At 40.4% G+C, this 24216-nt stretch overlaps 1 protein-coding gene across 1 annotated transcript in view; it reads left to right on the top strand.

Annotated features, from left to right (window-relative positions):
• prdm16 (PR domain containing 16) overlaps positions 1-24216 on the top strand; it is a 197077-nt gene that overhangs the window by 92504 nt on the left and 80357 nt on the right. The window contains exon 3 of the mRNA XM_079466960.1: positions 21577-21627. Coding sequence (XP_079323086.1) covers positions 21577-21627 — 51 coding nt within the window. The remainder of the gene's footprint in view (positions 1-21576; positions 21628-24216) is intronic.

The raw sequence follows: 24216 nt of genomic DNA, 5'->3' as shown, positions 1-24216 counted from the left end.
CTAAATGCGAGTACAGAAGAAATTGTGTGCGGGTCATCTGTGGTTGAATGTAAAAAAATTCTAAGTACTGACAATATGCACCTGCAAATAAAACACATGTTAACACATGAGAGCATTCAGACAGCACACGTAAGCACGCACGTGTTGAGCTGCTTCAACACAAGCGGCTAAATTACATCGACCAATAATAAAAAAATAATAATTCATACAACTATATTAAAATTGCACATTGGCTGAGATTTTCTTACTTATTATGTATTAAACATTTTAAATTGTATTTCAAACACGTTATGTAAATACAAATATAGATCTGTTGTGTCACGTAACCACCACGCGCACCAAAGTTTTGCGTACTTCATATCTTCTAAGAGTCTTTAGTTTGATCACATTTATAAAAGACAGATACAGATGTACGATTATTTCAGAAAAGAGTTGAGCCCCTGGAGGTGTACAGTAGGCAGGATTTAATTACTTTGCCCTTTCCCCGGACTGAGTTTGGGCAATAGCGAGCTCTGAGCCATCTTCCCTGACTGGACAAATATGCTTTATACTTTACTTATTTGTAAGGGTGAACTTGTGTAATATTGCTGAACAAATAACATATATGAAAAACCTTTAAATAGCATACATTCATTACTTTGTAGCAGATCTATACAGGTGGAGCTGGGAGAAGGTGGAGGGTTTCTGAAGCACACTGCACTGTTACAGCAAGCAAGCACTGCCAAGATTTAAATGTTGAGCAGCAAGCTCATTGGCAAGCTCATGACACACATGAAGATGAACAGACAGATGGGAACAAAACACCCCCTAAACAAGCAAATCTATCACCTAGACGTGTACTGCTGCTGCTCCGAATTGCCATGTGAAGCACATGTATTACCAGCTATGTGCCTAGACGTGTACTGCTGCTGCTCCGAAGAGCCATGTGAAGCACATGTATTACCAGCTATGTGCCTAGACGTGTACTGCTGCTTCTCCGAAGAGCCATGTGAAGCACATGTATTACCAGCTATGTGCCTGGGCTACTGCGCCAACCGACATATTACCAATGTCCTACTGTATGACTATGTGGCTACCATGCTGATCGGCTTGACGCTCACTAGGAGTTACGTTAATTAACAAATGGATAACATTGCAATCCGATAGATAATACCCCAGCATCCACCTGAGCTTTATCATAATTTAAGTAATTCGATATCTCTCATTTATATACTTTTATTTCATACCATTAGGAGCGAATTCTGTGTGAATCATCAGCAAACTCATCACAGCTAATGTAAACGTTCACCTGAGAATAAACTAATTTGAGATTACACCACTAAATACCGTGAAACATACAAACAAGATTGCTTATTTCATTTAAACCTGTTATAACGTCCGTTGCTATCGGCGTGGCCTCAGAGCGATTACATGCTCTAGACTGCCTGTTGAAACTTACTTTAAAATAATTTATACCGTTTTTGCAAATTTTGTGGAATTAATTAGGCAGACCACACAGTATTCACAACGATATGGAGTAAAATAGCATTCACTTATCTTAGATGTTGATTTCAGATGCTTTCTGAAGTATGATGCACTACTACAGGAAGTACTTGCCAAGATTAAATGTCGAGCAGCAAGCTATACGGCACTATACGCAATCTATCACTCATAATATTATAAGTTCTTTCGGCAAAGACCAACACATTCTCACTTCCAACTTGATGTTCATTCAGCAACCCTGACGATGCTTTTTAATACTCAGTACACCAACATTTCTTTATTTTGTCTGTCAATGTCTGGCCCTATATGTAATAAACAAGCTTTTAAAGTTGATATGATGCTTAATGGGCAAGTAGTGCAGTCTTGACAGAACCAGGCTGAACTTATCTTACTTTTTTGTTCATGTTAACTTTGTTAGAAGTGTGTTTTAAATAGGACAGATACACTAATAATAACCCTGTTCAGGGACTTGTTAGTTCTGTATCCTGTTATCTAGTCAATAATAAAGTAATTTCTGATAAGTCGAAGTTCATGCTCAGAGGACGACACCAGTCACTGGAATGGATGTCAGATCAGGAGAGTGGCTGTTCTCCATATTAGAAAGTAGACATGTTTTGTAGTGTTAAAGCAGTGACAACACTTTCACCCACTTGAGTAGTTTCCTTTTAATTGATGACTTCTTACCAGAATCAGATGGACAATACTGCCCAAGCGTAAGTGTGAAGCATATAAAGGTATGATTTAGGATTTACTGCTAAAACCATCAGTATGTAATATTTGTTCACTATGACACAGACATATAAAAGTAACATTTTATACATTTTCTGCCAAAGGGGTTGTGAATGTTGGTTTGACAGAAATGTGCAAATAAAAAAGTTGTATGCCTAACTGGGAAGACAAAAAGGTATTATACATTAATATTTGCATAAAAAAATTATTGACAAGCCCTATGAAGGGATTCCTAAATGCACTAAAATCCTTTACGACTCTTGTGTCAAGGCCAGTCATAAAGGGTGTCTAAGGATGTTCTCAAGATTACATGAAACGCCTTCAATGTCTCATCTTTCAGCTAATCTTTTTAGGTTAAAGTAAATAGCTTGCTGTGAATCATGGGATTGCATTACGTGGGTACAGGTCAATCAATTTCATTAGATGCATCAATCATTGGCGCTTGACATTTATTGTGGTGGTGTTGGGTTGCTTTGGTGGACTCAGGACAGGCACCATCGGTGATAAGTGTTGCTATCTCTAGATAGAGAGAGAATAAATAGACCTTGCTTTTCTGAAGGATAGATTTGAAATATTGCAAGTGAGGTAAAGTGGTTTTGAATATATATGAATCTCTTATTTTTTCTGAATGAAATGTATAATTTAATAATCGTCAGTAGTTTGTATTCTGAAAGAAACCTTAATGATTTAAACAGTTTTTACATAATCAAGTGCATTAAACACATAATGAGCAAGGAAAGAAGACTGTGATAAACATCTGACAATGGTGCTCACATTTAATAACACCATAACAAGTGATTGACCCAACAGCATTAGAACATTTCTGTAATAACTTTTAGGCTTGAACCATAGTCTAACAGTAATTAATATATGACCAAATGGATCACAGAAATAACTTTATTAAGAAATGTTTTTTTGTATGCAGCATATCCAACAGAATCAGCCTAAAATTGTGTTATGGTTATCTCTCTACATTCAGATGAGATTGGAGAAAGTATTTAACCCTGAAAAGAAACATTTAATGTTTAAACCGTGATGCTAATGACACCTTAATAAACCTGCAATGTTTTAAATGATTGTTACCAGATTTAACTTTCAAAAATATCGTCTTCCATTACATTTACCAGTCTGAAATGACTTAAATGTTTTCCTTGCCTTCGATCACTGGCATTGGATGAAAAAAACTGACAGCATGAACTTTGTCCCTTATAAACCACACGGTTAGAAATATCTAGTTTGTGATCCCTCCCTTGTATTTCAAGACGGTATCTTTTGGCTACACCTTTAGATTTCACTCTTTGAATTTGTGGTTGTTGCAAGAACTAATCTGACTTGGACAACTCTCAAGCGAGGAGGGTAAACATTCTCTAGCTAAAGTTCTTTTTGACACACACAACTGTTTTTGTAATGTCTCGGTGTGAAGAGCTTCTTGCAATTACATCGAGTTGTGTGCTGATGGGCAAAAGGCTTTTCTTAATACCTTGTTTGATATCCTTGGTTATACTGCATGAGTTGAGACTTTGAGTTTTTAATTATGCAGATATTTAAGATATTATATGGGCATAATTACAAAGGCATTGCAAATAATCATTACATACATTCACATTTGTTTTAGTTTTTTATATTGAAGAACTATTTAAGTTTTTATATTAAAACCATCACCGTGCACCACATTAATAAACATCAGCTTTGCAGTGTATTAAAAGGGTAAAACTTTACAAGAAATAAACAAATAAGTAAATAAACAAAAGTTTGAGAAGACGGCTACTGACTTTATCAATGCAAGTGAATTAAATGAATTCAAACAATGTGTATGTTTGCAAAAACATATTATAACACTTTATAGCCACAAAATCATGTTTAATTTAGCTATTAATATAACTATATATTAAGTATATAAAGCTTTACAGAAAAAAAGTGCCATAGCTGGCTGGCAGCAGGCCCAAATCATTCGACAGGCAAACAGGAATCGTCCCGGTTCTCCCAATTTACAGTCCAAGCTGCCAGCCAGCCCAGACCCTTTTTATAGACAAATGTCGAGAGCACGTTATTGTAGCGTGAAAGTACGTAGCTCGCAAGCGGATTTTTTAACGCTCTAGCTCAAAACTGGACTAGTGCTGAGGGAATCAAAGGGCACGTGTCCAATTTTGTGCAAGAGCAAAATAAATCCATGTGCGAGGAAAGTATCTTCCGCGTGCGAGTGGAGAGGAGACGTTCGTGCTCACACATCAATATTGATGTACTTTCGCGCTACAATTACGCACTCTTGACATTTGTCAGTAAAAACACACCATAAAAGACGGACATTAAATTGGCTTGACGTTGGACATTCGATATTTGTAAATTTAGGGACTGTCACCAAAGTGACATTCACGTTTCTATGGTCAATAGCATTTAAAGGGAAAACAGTCATAAAGCAGTGCAGGAGAGATTATTGACGGTGCAATTGTTTCTCTTCACACATTCAATTTAAGATTGTCATGTGTATTTGTTGTTTTATTATAAAAGATAGACTAATTCTTCAGTTTAACATAGACTAATTTAAACCTGCTTTTGTGGTTTGGCCACATGATACATTTTAATATTTGTTTTGTTGAAACTTTATCAAGCCAAACTGTTTTTATTTTGCTCGTAAACAGTGTCAGTTTAATTAAGCATTGATGGTGCATTGTGTGATTATTACAAAGCAGTCTACATAAAATTAGGATTCTATTTGTGGTTTGTGGCCATGTTGAGTCTGGGATTTCCCGACCTGAATTTGTGTCCTAGACCAGCCCTGAGCCTAAGTTACCATTAGGGCTGTGCAGCAGAGCCAGTATTTGTATCTGTAGTTCTCAAAGGATTTACACAGGAACTTCGTGAGTTTACACAAAAAGGCAGTTTTCAATTAACAAATTTGCCTTGCGTAACCAAAGTAGTTAATCAATTTTTATTATATTTCTAACCTTGTAAAATGGTATGCTTAGAATAATTTTCTTCCTGACCAGACGGATCCTGCTAAGTTTAGATACATTTTCGAGATCTCACATATACATTTCTTCATAACAAATATAGGCTATTTTTTTTCGTCTTTTCAATATACTTTTTTTTAAACATTTTTAATGTCAACACAGTAGACAACCTAAATTAAATGCATTAAATATGACACCCTGTCAAAATATGAAACCTTTTCGCCTATATATAGTGCAAAATGTAATAACTTTTTAATCGAGCTATATACATTCTGATGACTGTCTCCTCTCCAAAAAACATGGCCACCTGCCCGCTCTGTCTGAGGGTTATAGCCTATTATATGCATGTGCTACGTGGACAGACACATATTTCACTTTTCACCCCTATTATTATGTAGTGATTGTCGAGGTTTTTACAGTGCTGTTCCAGCAAACAAACAGAAATGTATTTCGGTTTTCGGATAAATTTGTTATTAGTTTTGAAGCCATCCCTACCTTTCCGAAGAAGGTATTTGGCTTCGGGCACATCCCAATAACCATAGTTATAAAACCGCTCAATACCAACTCACCTTCTTGATCTAGAAAACTCATCAAACTTTCCTGGTTAAAAATCGAAACCGGCTTTGTGCAACAGGCCACTGATTTCAGGTTTTAAATCTTTCAAACTGTTTACAATTAAATCCTAAATATATTTATTCACATTTGATTGGGTTATTGGTTTTATTGTTTTTTTTCCGAAGTGGTCTATAGATGACCTTAAATCAAAATAAACAAGTGTTTTTCTTACTCAAGTTAAGATCACCTCTGTTTCTCTAATCTGCTGTTGTTTTGTTGCATTTTTGTGTGTTCAAAACTGTCAGTAGGGGCTGACCCCACTAATCAACCCAAAATCAAGGAAAGCCAGCGTTTGTTCCCCTTGACCCACAAATAAATGCATGTATGGTGCTGACTAGAGGCATTTTAACTTGAATGTTTGGCAAGGCCCAGTCTATCCTCTGCATTCACATTTGAAGTGCCACAGCCCTGTTGTTAGTGTGATTTAAGTGTCTGTCGTCATATTACAATTTTCCTCTGGATCACCTCCAGACTGTAACATGATGCATAATCCCATTTTGGAAGCAGGTTTCTGTCTGAATTTTTATATATGAAGTACTGCTCTGAATTTACAACCCCATATTGATCTTTTTTCAGACACCAGAGAATTACTTCCACCCAAAAGCACATAGGCCAGTCTAACTCTGCATAATATTGATAAATCATCAATATTCTGCATTCATGTATTGATGAAGCAGTATCACTTCTCAAACAGTCAATCATAAGGCGGGCAAGACATAAATAAATGCATTTACAAAATTAGATATTTTTCAGCTGCAGGTCTTTACTACAATTCATTGTCCATGCATATTCATGAAAGCCTAAACATTGATTCTTCACAATAATTTTTTGTTTCAGTTTAAATTGTCAATCACTTCAATAGTCAAATTAACATTATTGAATTTATTCTTACTCATTAGGCCAAGACTAATTATTATTGCATAAAATGTAGTATACACATTTAATTCAGATACAGTAGTTTGCAATGTGTAACAAAATCGCCAGGGTGGGGTCCGCTTCAGTTTAGTGTGCCTCTATTTTAATATCCATGAGCCACACTGGGGTGCATGTCCCGAACAACGACATGACTCGTTGGTTAACCATCATAGTACAATGCATCTTTGAGGAACTAACTAGCTACTACTCACAACTGTTTCCTGAAAACATAGTAACTTTGTTGCACGTCTGTCGTTTGAACCAAGTTGGTTCAACAACATAGTTGATGTCACATAGGATGGTGGAGTAATACTGTCATCGAATTAATCTGTTTATATAGATGTACTGTAATATTATTGCTATAAATAATCTACACTGCACCGAAAAACTATTTTTGTTATCATATTGTTTCAGAATATTTAACGCATTCATAAGTTCCCTCCTACGTAACTCCGCACAGGGATTCCCCAGGGTCCTAGAAGCACAGAGGCCCACAAGCATGCGTACTTTTAAACAAACAATTCTTCTGTTTTCTTGATCAACTAAGTCAAAATGTTTATATTTTCAATGATGGATATAGAATGCACGTTGCTTGCTTAAAAGCATGATGTTTTCAAGTCTACATGTCAATGATAAGGAACTATGCTTCTAACCACAGCTCTAAACCTGTTGTTCCAACCACGCAACTTTGCGAGCCTGCTTGCGATTGATCATTGGAATGAGGGTGCGGGAAAGACTTGTTGGTTAACTATGCTTTTGGGAAACACACCCGATTGATGATCCACATACAAGCCATTAACATCTTTTATAAATATGCACACCTATAACAAAAAAATCTGTTCAAATGTGTAACAAGTTGAATAATTTTGAACATTCCTTGGATACCCTAATCTGTCATGATCGCAAGTGGTGAGACACAGACAGAGGACCCAGGTGCAGACAGCGGGTAAGGGGTTAACAGATATTTTAATAATAAAACAAAGACCCACGTGGGGGTAACATAACAAAACATGACTAAACTAAACTTGACAGGACCAGGAGACACTTAAATACAATACAAAATAACTTGACTAAACTAACAAGACACATGGACTCACCACACAACCACAATGAACCAGCACAAGACGACACAAGGGCATTAAATAAGGGAATAATCAAGATGGGGACAGGTGCGGGACATGAACAAATTAACACACAATAACGAGGAAACGAGAGGACGGGAACAGAGCCGAGACCGGAGAGAGCCTATGGCAAAGCAAATTAACCATAATCGCCTCTCTCCACACAAAACACGAGACTCTGTCATGATCCTGCCACTAAACCAAGAGAAACATGACACGATGCGGCAGAATCATGACATAATCAGTCTATACATGTGGATATTAAGCAAATATCAAAAACTGTAATAACACACATTTACACTTTCTTGTGCATAACACTGAAGAATATATTTTGAAGAAGGTTAGTGACCAAATAACACTGGACAAAACAAAACTGGCCCAGTTGATTTCCAATGAATGGACACAAAACCACAAAGACATTTCTTAAAATATATTTTATGTTCTGCAGGTTTTAAACAACATGATATTGAATAAATGAAATATTTTTTAACCCTTTACTGCGGAGTAGTAAGAGTAAGAGTTAGAGTAAGACGCATTTTGGGTCTAAACACACCACCTTGTGGCACCTAGGTAATGCTTTTGCCTGCTACACGGGAGACCCGGGTTCTAATCTCAGTTGGACATAACAGCAAGACTGAGCCATGGAAGGAGACTCAACTGACACAGCAGACACTTCCCCATTCTTCATCATTGGACCAAATATTGGCAGCAGTGGTTAGTCATGATGCTACAGTACTTTGCCACGAGGAGCGACTCCGGAGTCATGAGAGTGCCTTTAGCCGCCATTGAACGACTTCTTCAGGAGGTCCACCAGAATCTGACCACCTTAGTTAATCGTCCTTCTCTTTCTACACCACTAGCTCCAGCCCTCTCTGTGCCTCCAGCTCCACCGGACCCAACCCAGCCTGCCTGCGAGCCTCGTCTATCATCTCCTGAGAGATTTGATGGAAACCCAAGAGACTGCAGAGGTTTCTTGACCCAGTGTTCGCTTACCTTCGAGCTTACGCTTACCCAGCCCGAGCCTGGGCTACTGCCATTTGGGAACAGCAAGGTCCTTCCTGTAACAGTTACCAGAACTTTACTGATTAGATGCAGCGAGTGTTCGACCATCCAGTCAGAGGAAGGGAGGCAGCCAACCGGTTGTTCCAGCTGCGCCAGGGCAACTCCAGTGTGGCTGAGTATGCTGTTCACTTTTGCACCTTGGCGGCAGAGAGCAAATGGAATATGGAAGCACTCATTGCCGCTTTCTATCACGGCCTGTCTAATTGCATTAGAGACGAACTGGCGACAAAGGACCCTGCCACAGATCTTGAGTCCCTGATCGACCAGACTATTCGTCTTGACAACCGTATGCGAGAGAGGCGACGTGAACCGTAGCTTCAATCCACCCACGGAGCCAGTGGTTCAGCCTCAAGTTCACCTCAGTGGTCACAAGAGATCCGGAATCTGTCCCCTTCTCCTGAGGAACCTATGCAGCTAGGAGGCACCCGACTTTCTCAAACCGAACGAGCCTGCAGGATGAGGGAGAGATTTTGTCTCTACTGTGGGAAGCCAGGTCACTTTCGTTCGTCTTGTCCTGGGCTTTCGGGAAAAGTGCAGTCCTGTCCAGGAGGGGAGTACTGTGACAGGAGCAACCCTTACGCCCAAAACTTCTATCACATGCCTGCAGATTCCTGTCACGACTTCCTGGGGACATCAACATCACCACACCCTGCAAGCCCTTGTGGACTCTGGTGCTGCTTGGAACTTCTTTGATTTCCTCCCTAGCTAGTGACCTTCATCTCCCTGTAATTAACCTGGACCACCCTCTCACTGTGACTGCCCTTGATGGAAAACCCTTGGGAAAGGGTACCGTTGACCATATTACTACTCTTCTTTTGTCTGTGGGTGAAAGGCATCATGAGAAGATCCAATTCAACCTCATTCAGTCTCCCGAGTTCCCAGTCGTGCTGGGTTTTCCCTGGTTGGCTCACCATAGTCCTCATATCAATTGGGCTTCAGGGAAGGTGGTTGAGTGGGGGCCTACTTGCCAAGCTACCTGTCTTTTCTCCAGAGTCTTACCCTCGGCTCCCAAGTCTCTTAGTCTTCTTGAGCTATCCCGAGTTCCTTCCGAGTACCATGACCTGAGTGAGGTTTTCAGTAAGAAGAGAGCCACATCACTGCCTCTTCAAAGACCCTACGATTGTGCGATTGACCTCCTCCCAGGTGCCTTTCCTCCACGTGGTAGAATCTTCTCTCTCGCATCTGCTGAGACCAAAGCCATGGAGGAGTATATCACAGCCTCCCTAGAAGCTGGAATTATTTGTCCATCGTCTTCCCCTGCTGGAGCTGGATTTTTTTTGTTGGTAAAAAAGATGGTGGTCTCCGACCCTGCATCGATTACCGCGGGCTGAACAAAGTGACTGAGGAACCGCTATCCTTTACCCCTAATGTCATCAGCCTTTGAGTTGCTTCAGGGTCAACTATATTCACCAAGCTAGACCTTCGCAATGCCTACCATTTGGTTAGAATCAGAGAGGGGGATGAGTGGAAGACAGCCTTTAACACTCCAACAGGACATTACGAGTACTTGGTTATGCCCTTTGGGTTAACCAATGCTCCAGCTGTCTTCCAAGCACTCATCAACGATGTCCTGAGGGATATGTTGAACAGGTCCGTTTTTGTTTATTTGGATGATATCCTAATTTTCCAATCCCTACAAGAGCATGTACATGTCAGACTCATTCTCCAGCGTCTTCTTGACAACAACCTGTTTGTGAAGCCAGAGAAGTGTGAATTTCACGTTCCCGAGGTGTCCTTTCTGGGATTCATCCTGTCCAAAGGGAATCTTTGCATGGATCCCAAGAAGACTGGCTGTACGTGACTGGTCTCAGCCCAACTCTGTCAAGGAGGTCCAGCGCTTTCTTGGTTTCGCTAATTTCTATAGGAAATTCATAAGAGGGTTCAGTTCATTAGTGGCACCACTGACCAACCTAACCAAGAAGCGATTGGGTCCTTTTGTCTGGTCTCCAGAAGCTGTGCAGGTTTTTCAAGCACTAAAGGTGAGGTTTACTTCAGCTCCAATCCTTACCTGATCCTCGTCTCCCTTTTGTTGTTGAAGTAGATGCTTCAGATACGGCAGTGGGTGCAGTCCTCTCCCAGCGTCTTGCGGACGGCAAGCTTCACCCTTGCGCCTTCCTCTCCTCCCGTCTCTCTTCTGCTGAGAAGAATTGTGATGTGGGTGATCGAGAGCTTCTAGCAATCAAGATGGCTTTGGAAGAGTGGCAGCATTGGCTTGAGGAGGCCCAGCACCCTTTCCTGGTGTGGATGGATCATAAAAATTTGGAATATGTGCAAAAAGCTAGACGTCTCAATCCTCGACAGGCAAGGTGGGCCCTTTTCTTCAATCGTTTTAATTTTTTGCTGTCTTATCGCCCTGGCTCTAAGAATCAGAAACCAGATGCACTATCCAGACTTTTTCAGAACACTGACCATGAGAACACACCGGCAACGTTCCTTCCAGATTCCAAGATTGCGGCTCCTGTACGTTGGGGAATTGAGACTGTGGTACGACAAGCCCGAGGAGGGAGCCAGATCCTGGTTGTGGTCCTTCGGGACGACTTTATGTTCCGACCTCTGTGCGCACACCAGTTCTTCAATGGGGACATTCCTCTCAGTTAACTAACCATCCTGGCATAGGCAGAACATTAGAGTTTTTGAAGAGACGGTTCTGGTGGCCCAGGATGAATACTGATAACAAGTCCTTTGTTGTTGCTTGTCATGTCTGTACCCAAAACAAGAGCCCCCACTCCCGCTCCCAAGGCCTGCTTCACCCCTTGCCCATACCCAAACGGCCCTGGTCCCACGTCTCCATCGACTTCATTACGGGACTTCCCCCCCTCTGAGGGACACACAGTCATTTTGGTTATTGTGGACCGTTTTTCCAAAGCCTGCCATTTTATTCCCTTACCCAAACTTCCCTCCGCTCAAGAGACTGCCGAGCTTATGTGCCAGCAGATTTTCAGAACATTTGGCCTCCCTCTGGACATCGTGGACCCCAATTCACGTCTCGCTTCTGGAAGGCTTTTTGTAAACTGATTGGGGCCAATGTCAGTCTCTCTTCTGGCTTTCATCCAGAATCTAATGGTCAAAGAGAGAGGCTCAATCAAGACCTCGAGACTACCCTCCGGTGCCTAGCCTCCACAAACCCATCATCCTGGAGCAGGTATGTCATCTGGGCAGAATACGCTCATAGCACCCTGTGTTGCTCTTCTACAGGTCTCTCACCCTTCAGCCCAGAACTTAGTCCGACGCTGCAGACGTGTCTGGCGTAGGGTCCGTGAGGTCTTCAAAAGTCTGCACGACGTTACCAGCTTCAGTCCAACCGCCATCGCAGACCTGCTCAACCACTACGCCCTGGGCAAAGAGTCTGGTTGTCGACACGAGACCTTCCCCTGCGGGAGCCGTCCCGTAAGCTGGCGCCCCGGTTCGTGGGGCCTTTCAAGATCTTGAGGAGAATTAATCCTGTCTCCTACCGGCATCAACTTCCCCAGGCCATGCGGATTAAACCTACCTTCCATGTCTCCCGTCTTAGGCCTGTTGTCACCAGCCAATTAGCACCAGCAACAAGACCTCCACCAGCCCTAGACTCCTTGACGGTGAGCCAGTTTTCACAGTTAAGGGCTACAATATCTTGTGGACTGGGAGGGGTGTGGCCCCGAGGAACGATCATGGGTCCCAGCTCGTAACATTCTGGACCCGGACCTCATCACAGACTTTCATCGGAGACATCCTGATCACCCCAGAAGGAACGTCAGGAGACGTTCGTATGGAGAGGGGTCCTGTCATGAATTATGTGACTGTTCCTTTTTTGGCCATGTGAGGTCCTCATAGTTTCCTTTTTGTCACATGTTCTCGTTATTGATTTGTTGGTTTCACCTGAACCTTGTTTAAGCTGCCTATTTAATACCCCTGTCATTTTGAGTTCCTTGCTCAGTCTTGAGTTGACACTAGTGAAGTCATGGTTACTAAACCTGGCCGTGAGTAGTGTCAGAGTATTTTCCCTGTTTGATGCGGATTACTTTTGTTTTTGCCTGTTCCTTGCTGGATACTTTTGACCTGCCTTTTCAAGTAAAACCCTTGAACTGAACGATTGTGTCTGTCTCTGCATTTTGGGTTTAAACACACCACCTTGTGGCACCTAGGTAATGCTTTCGCCTGCTACACAGGAGACCCGGGTTCTAATCTCAGTTGGACATAACACCATGGTTAAATAATGGTTGTTGTGGTGAGAACATTGTGGTTACTATGATAGTACAAATGAACAAAAATAAGTGTTTTATTTATTAATATGCTAACAATTACTTAAATTTGTCTTTTAGGAATGTAGCTGCATCATTAAATATGAATATTTGTGCTTTGCAAAGTACTGCATGGTGAAACACATGGCAGGTATATGATGTTCAGCTGCCTTCAGTTGCAGAGAAAATACTACCAAAATTGGCACAAAGATATGTAACTGTGTGCTCATGTTGATAATAGTGTGCTGTTTTATTAACTACAATTAAACATATTTAAGTCTTCACACATTCTTTGTTCAAGCTGCCTCAGTCAGAACATTCCCCCTGGAGGTTGCGTCCATTTAATCTTTACTCTTCAGTTTTGAAAGACACTTTTTGGGGTGGAAAGGACATATGCAAGATATTTCCTTTCCACCAAAAAAGTGTTTTTCAAAAGTTAAATCACTATATTGTTGTATGTGAAGAAGATGCAAATGAGTGACCAAAATGTTTTTCACATATTTTGTACAAAACTCCTCAGTCTACCATGTTGTCTGGCCTTTGTTACTGTGAAAGAACGAAACTATTTATTACTCCTGATTTCCAGGTCTCCATATCTCGATTTCCTTCCGCTTCTTCGTCCATCTCTATAGTCATTGAATTCCCTCTATCCCCTTGGTAACAAAAAGATTATACGATTATGGTGATCCTTCATTGCATATTCTATATCTGGCATACTCACCTGCATTCCAATCATCTGTTTGTTTTCTAATAAACCTGCTGTTTGTTTTTTCTTACCTTTTGTCTGGAGTCTTATAACCTATTATTGAAGACCAAACCTTATACCCATAACCAACTTCGTTGACTCCGGGAGAGCACCTTCTCTGCCATCTCCGTCAGGCAGGTCGATCTCTGGAGCAATATTTCTGGGCTAAATGCATCAGCGGAGCTAGAGTGATTCTATGCTTGATCCATATTTTCATGGTCTGCTCCAAAGTTTCCCCATGAGTCTGTTCAAGAGCACACTCACTACCAGCAGCTACTCCAGATTTCAGCCCTAAAAAATTTGACATTTCCAGGCTACGAGAGTTTAGCCATGAGTGCCCCCTGACTTCAGCCACAAGTCCACCCTAGCACAGCCAGGAGCCTGCTCAGTTCCATGAATTCGCAATGAGCCCACTCACTACTTTGAACTCATTGAGGAGCCAGTTTAAGTTCCTGAACTCAGTAAATAACTTTATCACTACCCTGAACACATATGGGGAGCTCACACACTGCCCTGTCCTCCGTGAGGAGCCTGCTCATTCTCCTGAACTACATGAGGTGCTCATTCACTGTCCTGAACCCTGTGCAGTGCCCACTCTTGCCCCAGTGCTCAGCCCAGTGACTGCTCTCATCCCAGAGCTAAATCCAGTGCTCTCTCTAATCGCTGTACTCAGCCCTGTCCCCAGTTGTTTCCTCGTCTGTTACGGCAAAAGGATATGCCTTCCAGGAAGGGTGAGTACTCTCACCCTGCCTGCATTCTCTGCCCAGACTACATTTCCCATGGTCCCCTTGCACCAGCCAACTACTTCCACTCCTGTTCTTGATCATAAGAGCACACTCTTTACTCTGCCACGTTGTTTGGTCTCAGTTATGGCAAAATACAGTACGGATGTACTTACCTGCAATCTCTATGGGCCCTATTTTCTATTTTTAATTAAATTTATGCATTTGGCAGACACTTTTATTCAAAGCGACTTACATTGCATTATCCTATACATTTGTTTCTAAGTATGTGCAATCCCCTGGGATCGAACCCACACCTTGGCATTGTTAACGCCATGCTCTTACCGCTGAGCTACTGGAAAGCGTTGCATTGTGCGTGATTTTCTACTAACACACTCTTTAAATAATATTAAAAACATTGTGCCTTTGACTTTAGGCCTTAGACCATATTTAAATTGAATTACTCCAATGAGTAAAGGTGCTTAAACGTGACACCTATGGTCTGATCATGGTGAGTGTGTGCACCTGAGAAGTGGGGGGAATTAGGGACCATCCTGCCAAATTTGGTGTTTCTAGGATTTACGGTTTTGGCTTCATAATTTTAGGCTTTGGATTTACCGATAACCAAACATACTTACAGTAACTTCAGGCTAGGTGCGTGCATCCACTGAAACTGTTTATAACAATAAATAATATATGCATTACTGTGGTAGATGTTCAGATAAAAAGCTGCCATAAATATTTGCACTCGTCTCTCAAAAGCTTAGTGGTCAGGAAAGATTCTGACGTGAATCTTTAGACTTTTAGGCCTGGTTTGAAAGCTATCCATTGTTGTCCATATCCATCCTTTTCACTTTTGTGTGTTTTCTTTTATTGCTACAACAGTACACTGCAATGATTTGGTATGAATAATCCTTTAATTTAATATTTTGAGAATATCGGCTGCTCTCCTGTAGGCATTGCACAGACCTCATAGCATATCAGCCTCGACAAACAGTCACGTTAAATATGAAAAATGTAGGTACCGTTCATGAAAGATTATCGTGACCTTCCCTAAAAAATCTGAAGTGTTTGTCCATTAAATCTGTCATTGTGTATTGCCCTCTATCTATCTCCACACCCACCACATCCCGATCCAAATGCCCGGGTTTCTGTTAGCACTAGTCATGTGATAAGTGTTAAACAAACTCACCTTATGTGGCTCTCTCCCCTCTCACCTTTGTGCTCACTCAACAAGAATTTCACATTCCTTTAGGAATACATTTCACCACCAGTTGGTCTTTTTCTCACCCTGACAGGATAGGAGAAGTTGATAAGAATATAATAGAGAATCAAACAATGCCACAGTAAGCTGGGAGCACTTATATTTAATTACCCACAGCATTCACAAACTGTAGGCCTATACTCTTTATTTTTGGCTTGCCCAAAAATATGTCAGATTGTCAGTGCCTTCCTCATATTTACAGCTTCCAATAATGCTTCGTCCAATGGCACATGAAGATATAATTTGGTAAAGATTTTAAAGACAAATAGTCCCAACATGCAGTCTTGTGCAATGGTTTTATTTTTACTACACAAGACAAGGTTGGATCAAAAAACATTTAGGAGATTAGATTGCTTTCAAATTTGTGTGTGTGTACAGCATATGTGCAAGTTTATGCTGTAATTAATCTGATTTAGTTTGTTTGATGTTATTTTTTTATTAATTTTAAACTGGAACAATGGAAACCAAAATGCACAAATGCCAGTTTCTTGAAGCTCTTCCCCAATTTGCACAATTCAGATTCGGTCGATATTCATCCACCACTGACCACGTGTCCACCTCCAGGCTAACCAAACTTTTGTGTAGTAGCCTGAGCCAACTTTGTGTCACTCACTTGGTTCAAAATGCCTTGAGTTTGCTATGTGCTAGTTCTTTTTTTTTGTCTTCATGGTTGTTAACAAAGATGCACTTAGAACATTCATAACCGTACACACTTGGTTTTAGCTTGTACAACTTTCTAGGATTTATTTTACAGTTTTCCACCATAATGTTATTTAGCACTTTGGAAGACTGTCAGTGCGGCACATTCATTAAAAAGCTAAATTGCATAAGCTTCACAGAGTTTTTATTTAAACAAACCACCCTTTTTTGAATAAGTTTGGTTTTAGTTAGTTATAAAATGTTATAAAAAAGGGGTGCAATAACATGATTTCTTTGATGACGATCGAGTCATCAGGGATTATGGGCAGGACCTTAATACCGTGCTGCACTTGTCCATCTTTTTTACAGTCTATGACCCTGACAAACTTGTCGAAGCAAATAAAAACATTGAATTGTGCTTTTAACAATTAAAAAAAATTAATGACACTTCGCGTCTCTTTTCCTGGTTCGACTGAAAAATAAATCACTGTTTAATACATTATACATTCTATGTGACCCTGGACCTTTTTGAATCAGTATTATGGGTTTTCGAAACTTATATTTATGCATCATCTTAAAGCTGAATAAATAAGCTTTACACTGGTGTGTGGTTTATTATGATATGACAATATTTAGCCGAGATACAACTATTTAAAAGTCTGTAATATGAGGGTGCAAAATAAAATATTGAGAAAACCCAATTTGAAGTTAATAATCAGAGGCACTGTTGCAGGCCGTTCTAAGAAGAAAAACCAACCAGGTTGGTTTTATTGTCTCTATTGGCTTACCTCTGTATTGACTTTGTGGAGAGTGTATTAACCCAAAAGCTGAAATTCTAAGCTTTACATAGATTCAAAACACCAAAGTGGGTAATTCCCAAAGAGCTGACAGAAGCAAGCAAAGTTTGTAGGCATGTTTCTGGCCAATTTTGTGAGAATCCAGAAAATGTAAAAAATATCTTCATGGAACATGATCTTTAATTAATAGCCTATCGATTTTTTGCATACAAGGAAAATCTATAATTTTGACCCATACAATTTTTGTTGACTTGCCGCAAAAAATCCGGAGCTACTTAAGACTGGATTTGTGGTCCAGTGTTACATACAGTCGTTGCTTTGTAAAAAAAGTGCTATATAGACCGTTTCATCTGGCGTTCGCATGCCCGACGCCCAGTTAACTGCCGGTTTGGCTAGTGTCTAATATTATAACTATTCTAGTGTGTATTGTAGTTATCTTTCGTCCCCCAGGTCAGCTTGGACATTTCTTGTAGGAGTTGGATGCACTTCTTGTCATCCTTCTCTGAGGATGGTACTCCTCTGGTGGTACTTGGAAACTTCAACATCCACCTTGAAAGTCCACAGGCTGCCGACTTCAACAACCTGATTGCGTCGTTTGACCTCAAGCAAGTTACCACTTCAGCAATCCATAAGTCTGGTAATCACCTAGATCTTATCTGCACACGCTACTGCTCCACTCATCACTCTCAGGTCAGACCGCTGCACATGTCTGATCATTTCTTCATCACTATTGATCTCGACCTAACTTCTCCAGACACATTCCAGCGCAACATACTAACACTCTCTCTCTCCCTCCCTTTTATTCTCTGCAGTATCCGCAACGCTCCCTCCCTCTGATCAGCTCTCTCTGTTGGAATCTAACAGCGCCACCGGCACTCTTTGCTCAACACTAACTTCCTGCTTAGACAGCTTATGCCCTCATACATCTAAGCCAGCCCGTACATCCCCTTTTGCTCCCTGTTTATCTGATGTTCTCAGTGAGCATTGCGCCATGCTCAGGTCTGAGAGAAAGTGTCGCAAATCTAAAGATCCTACTGACCTCTGTCTCTGTAAGTCTCTCCTCTCTTCTTTCTCTGCTGATGTCTTCTCTGCGAAAACGCAGTACTACCGCGCTAAAATCAACTCTTTAAAACCATCAAGATCTTTAAAACCTTCTCTGCTCTTCTTTGACCGCCTGCCCCCTCACCTACATCAGACTTAACAGGTGATGATTCTGCATCTTTCTTCGTAAAGGAAATTACCACCATCACCAGTCAGTTCTCTGCGCCGCTGCCTCTTGAATCAGCCAAACCCCCAACACATGCTCGCTCTTCTCTTTCTCTTTCTTGTCTGAAGATGACATCTCCAAGGTCATTTCTTCTTACTACCCGACTACCGGCCCGCTAGATCCCATCCCCACCCATCTCCTCCAGGCCATCTCTCCAGCGGTTGTTGCTGCTCTGACCCACATTATCAACGTATCTCTCACCACTGGTACATTTCCCACAGTTTTCAAAGATGCCCATATTACCCCACAACTGAAGAAACACACTCTTAATCCTGCACTCTTAAAACTCATGAGCATGTTGTATTTAACCAGCTCTCCTCCTTTCTTACGCCTGAACCTCCAGCAACCAGTCTGGTTTCAAGAGCTGTGATTCCAACAAAGCTACACTGCTCTCGGTTATTGAAGCCCTTAGACTGGGAAGAGCAACCTCTAAATCATCTGTACTCATCCTACTGGATCTATCTGCTGCCTTTCACAATGTTAACTACCACATCCTCCTGTCGACCCTTAAGGCTAGGGTTGTCTCTGGAATGGTGCTACAATGGTTCAAATCTTACCTCTCAGGTAGGTAATTTAGAGTATCCTGGAGAGGTGAGGTCTTTGAGTTCCAACACCTCAATACAGGGATACCTGAGGGCTCAGTGCTTGGACCGTTACTCTTTTACATATACAGTACATTAAATCCCTAGGTTCTGCAGATGAAACACAACTCTACCTTTCAGTTCAGCCTGACGATCCGACTGTTTCTGCACGCATTTCAGCATGCCTGAGTGACATTCGCTCTGGATGAAGGACCATCACCTGCAGCTGAACCTTGCAAAAACAGAACTGCTTGTAATCCCGGCCGAACCAAAGATTCATCACAACCTCTCAACCTATCACAACTATGCTCATCAACCATCACACCTTCCAGTACGGCCAGAAACCTGAGAGTGGTAATCGATGATAAGCTAAACTTCATAGATCATGTTGCCAGCACCACCAGGTCCTGTTAATTCCTCCTCTACAACATTAGGAAAATTAGACCTTTCCTTTAAGTTGCATTTGCTTCCTATTTTCGCTCGCATCAAATTCAAAGCTCTGCTCTTGGCCTACAAGACCACCACATGTTTTGCACCCCCATATCTTCAATTACTAATACAGAGTTATGTACCAGCCGGATCCCTACACTTTGCAAACTAACAATGTCTTGCAGTGCTATCCCAAAAAGGGAAAAAATCACTCTCATTTACCTTCTCTAGATCTGTTCCACATTTGTCGAATGATCTGCCCGCTTCTTCAAGATAATTTACATTTATGCATTTGGCAGACGCTTTTATCCAAAACGACTTACATTGCATTATATTATAAATTTGTGGGGGATTGAACCTACAAAATTGGCGTTGCTAACACCATGCTCTAACCACTGAGCTACAGGAATCTTATTACAGTTAACACCAACTAGCAGACTCCACAAGATGCGTCCATCCTGACCTCAAAGCCTTTTGACATAACCCCTAACACTAATTTCTAATAAAATCAAATTCATAGCAGACACATCAAGGTCCACTAAGAAGCAGTTTTGGTCGTACGGCGCAACGGACAGCTCAGACGTCAACTTTGTGCAGTGAAGAGGGCCAAGACAGACTCGCTGCACAGTGCGCATAGAGATGTAACTTTCAGTGTTTGAAAAAAAAATGTTTTCAAAGGTTAGAAAAATTGACACTGAAAACCATTTTCCAAGATGAATGGGTTGAGAGTTGCAGTTACTCTTCCTGCATCAACGTGTATGAGGCCCGTTTGTCTCATTTGCTCAGAATCTCTTGCAGTTGTCAAAAGTGGAAACCTTAAAAGGCATTATAAAACTAGACATAGACACTTTGAAGAAACTTACCCTCAGCAGAGGTAAGGATACGGAAAATATATTAGCTCAAAGCCAAGTATGAGTGACACGGGTCCTCACTCACTTAGCGCCCAACAACGAGCATATGAATGAATGACTAAAAAGACAGTGGATCTTAGGAAAACATAACAAGCCCTTTACTGATGGGGAAATAGTAAAAGAGTGCATGGAGGCTGCGTGTGAAACACTTTTAGAAGGAAAATAAAGTCATGAACTAAAAGAAAATATTAAACAACCCCCCCCCTTTCAGCTGCAACAGCCACAAGAAGAGTTGAAATATTATCAGAGGATGTTCAGTCTGGCACTTGATGCTGCTATTTGTTCATCTCAGTTTAGCAGAGAACAATACTTTAGTTTTTTTCTTATCAATTATTTTTCTTAGGTATTAAATTGTAAATACCTTGGCTGGTAAGGAGGGCTTGTTTAATGGACCTCAAGCTATTTTAGTTGAAGACTCCTGGCATATAAGGTCAGCAGATTCTGTTTCCATCTTTAAGAATCGGCTTAAAATCCATCTCTTCCTTCAGCAGCACCTGACCGATTAGTTCTGACTTCCTAATTCCTTTCCACTCTTTCTATACTTTTTTAAATAACCTTAGCTGTGTATACTGTGGTGGCTATACCAGTTTTACTGCATTTATGTTTTTTTGTTGTCCTTATGTTGTTCCAATTGTTCCAATTGCTTCTATTGTTTACCTCTTTGTAAGTCGCTTTGGATAAAAGCGTCTGCTCAATGACTAAATGTAAATGTAATGTATGTAAATAACTATTTATATTTTATTTAATTTATATTCATATTAATTTGCATTATTATTTTACTGCATAATAATTGTATTAAATAAATGATTTGTTGAATTTAGTTTTTTGTTCATTTGATCAAATAAATGATTTGTTGAATGGGTTCTGCAGTTTGGTCGCATTTAAACAAACCGTATGGACATCTTGCGGTTGAGCTTGGTATCAGAGTCTAAATTAAAAATATTCCGAAGCAACAGAAATAATCTACTGGCACTATATTGTTTGTGAATGTGTACCGGAAGTTAACAGCAACCCTCGAAACGCGCGCGCAGTAATGTTTGTTTATGCTGTCACTTTGAAACCACCTATAAAGAAATTTGAATTCTAAAATGATTACAAATCACTAACTGTTTGTCTTTTTCCTTCACAGGAAATGCTGAATGATCACAAAGAATCATCTCATGACAGCTGTATTAAAAAGGTACCCTTTTATGTCTGTTTGCCCCTATTTTTTCACAACTGCCAAACTTGATTTATGTATTAAATATGTATTAATTTATAAGCTTAAAAAATCATTCTTGTTTTTTTCAGTGGAATTTCACTAAATATATATTTCAACAGTTCCTTTTCTGAACACACACATTCCTGATCCTTGATTTGAGCTCTTTTAGATGTAATTCACCACATTTTGTTCCAAATGTGTGTAATAATAGAGTTTGTTCACATGTGTGCATGTGTACGACTGTGTTTGTGCAACATGTAAGCTTACATTGAGTTTACAATGATAGAACATAGACATAGGTTCATTATAGAAATCAATGTGTTGTAATTGTATTTGAAGAAGATGCCCCCCAGCATTGTGCCTGTGTGTCTGGCTGTATATTAATACGGTTGGCTTTGAAATGTGGCTAAAATAAGCAGCTGATATTTTAATGGGAAAGAGATTAATAGCTCTTTTGACAAGCTCTCAGGGTGCTTTTGTGACCCCTGCTGCTGTGGTTTACTCATCATAAAACTGATATATCCTTCTTCTAATACTGCCTAGATTTATACAACTAAATATTTGCATCTGTTGTTTCATTCAGGGTATTTTCTTATTTTTCTTTTTATTTGCATTCTTTGTGTATGTTTGTTTGACAATTGAAAAGTGAAAGTCGAGGTACTATACTACACTGCATCAGTCGATGGAGGTCTTATAAACCTGTTAATGTTAGCTTAAACAAGATGAAAAAATATGCCTCTGTACAAATATTATCTAAAACAACCCTTCAAAATTTGGGGACTTGATTATCCCTTAAAATACAGAGAAAGTCACACTGAGCACCATTCAGCCCTTGGGCAAGCTGCTTTAAATGTGACAATTGATTGATTATCATGATAATTTGTTTGAAATGATTATCTGGATAATAATCACAGCCATCCACCCCCTGCATTTTCATGCCCTCTCGTTTCCCTGTATTTTGCGACTCCTTCAGAAATGGCCTCTGGTTATGAAAGCATAGTAACAGGGGCTTCCTGACTGGGTCCTCAGGGGCTGAGAGGCCCCACTGATGAATGATGACCCAAAGGAGCCTGAAATCAGAGAGAATGGAGAGAGAAAAGAAGAGAGGATGAGACAAGAAAGGCTGGTAACTATAGCGAAGGGCAATTATATACCAAGCCAGGCAGCCTGAGGAGCAGTAGTTTGAACTGAAAAATGCAGCAGGGTCTGGGTCCTGACCTCTCAATATACACACACTTACACATATACTGTACATGTTTTTTTCTAATCTGTCACATCATTTACTTTAATAAAAAATAGAGCGATTGGGGCACACCCCTAAACAGATTTGCATGACATTGCTATTAGCACCTTTTTATAACTTTAATAGATAATTTGTAGGAAAGTGTTTCCATATTTACAATAAATGTAACATCGAGTTATATTTTAATATACCCTGACGGACAAGCGAGTATGCATGCATCTCTGTGCCTTTGTGTGTGTTGAAACGTGATACATATTGCATATATTCCTTAAAATAACAAACCATCAATTATAGTGTGCATATTTGTTTACAGTAGTAAGACTCTTTCATGTGTAAGAACCAAAATGCAGAAATTAGATGATTCTCAGTAATGCTCAAAGCACTTGATTCGAAACCCATTAAACCACTGAAATATGTGAAGGTTGTTTGTGAGGGTTGATACAATTTTTTTTTATCTGGCTTCTTATACCCAATGGCATTCCCTGTCATACTATCGTTCCTCTTTAACAAGAACAGAAAACAAAGTCTCTTTCTGCCACATCTGTGGGAATTGTCCTTTCCAGGGAAGAATGCTGTCATTATCCATGATCTTCCAAGCTCAGATACAGTGTAGAAAGAGAGCTAGAGAGGTTGTGAAAGAGAAAGATTAGTGATAGAGGATGGAATGATTCATTGTGCACAGAAGCTGGTCTGTGACGGCACAACTCCACTCCACTTTGCTGGAATTCCAGTGGGTGAGAATGAAGCCAGACTAGAAGGCTGCTGAACAAGCAGTAAATATATTAACCATTTAAAATAGAAGTAAGGGCCGTCCACGTTATAACGATATCTATAAAAAATGTAGTTTCATAAATCGTTCTTTATTCAGGTGAATAGCGTTGTTCACATTACAACAATAAAGATACAGAGAATAACTATACAGAGACAATTATATACAGATCTTTCCAGTTAGTGAATGATGTCAGAAACATGCTGTCAATCTCTGGTAGATCTTTAATGTTGAACTATTGATGTTCGCAAGGCGGGTTTTATGTCAGAATTAAAGTGTAGCAAGTGTAGTGGTTGGAAACGGTTTGTTTACAACGGGATATTATATATGTCAAGCTTATACTTATCTGAGCCAGCTGGCAAAATATATACATAACATTCTGGCCATGAGCGCATATTCATCCTTAAGAGAGAGCATCCAAGCCTTTGCTGTCATATTTAGGAGATAAGACATTCCGAAATGAAAACAAACGCATCAGCAGCAGGTCATCTACATAAATAATGACTGGGTACACTGCAGTGCGCGGGCTTAGAATTAACATAAAGTTATAGTTACG

The sequence above is a fragment of the Barbatula barbatula genome (genome assembly GCF_947034865.1).
Source record: "Barbatula barbatula genome assembly, chromosome: 11".
NCBI lineage: Eukaryota > Metazoa > Chordata > Actinopteri > Cypriniformes > Nemacheilidae > Barbatula > Barbatula barbatula.
Note: the sequence above shows the minus strand (reverse complement) of the source record. Positions and strands in the feature narration are given on the sequence as shown.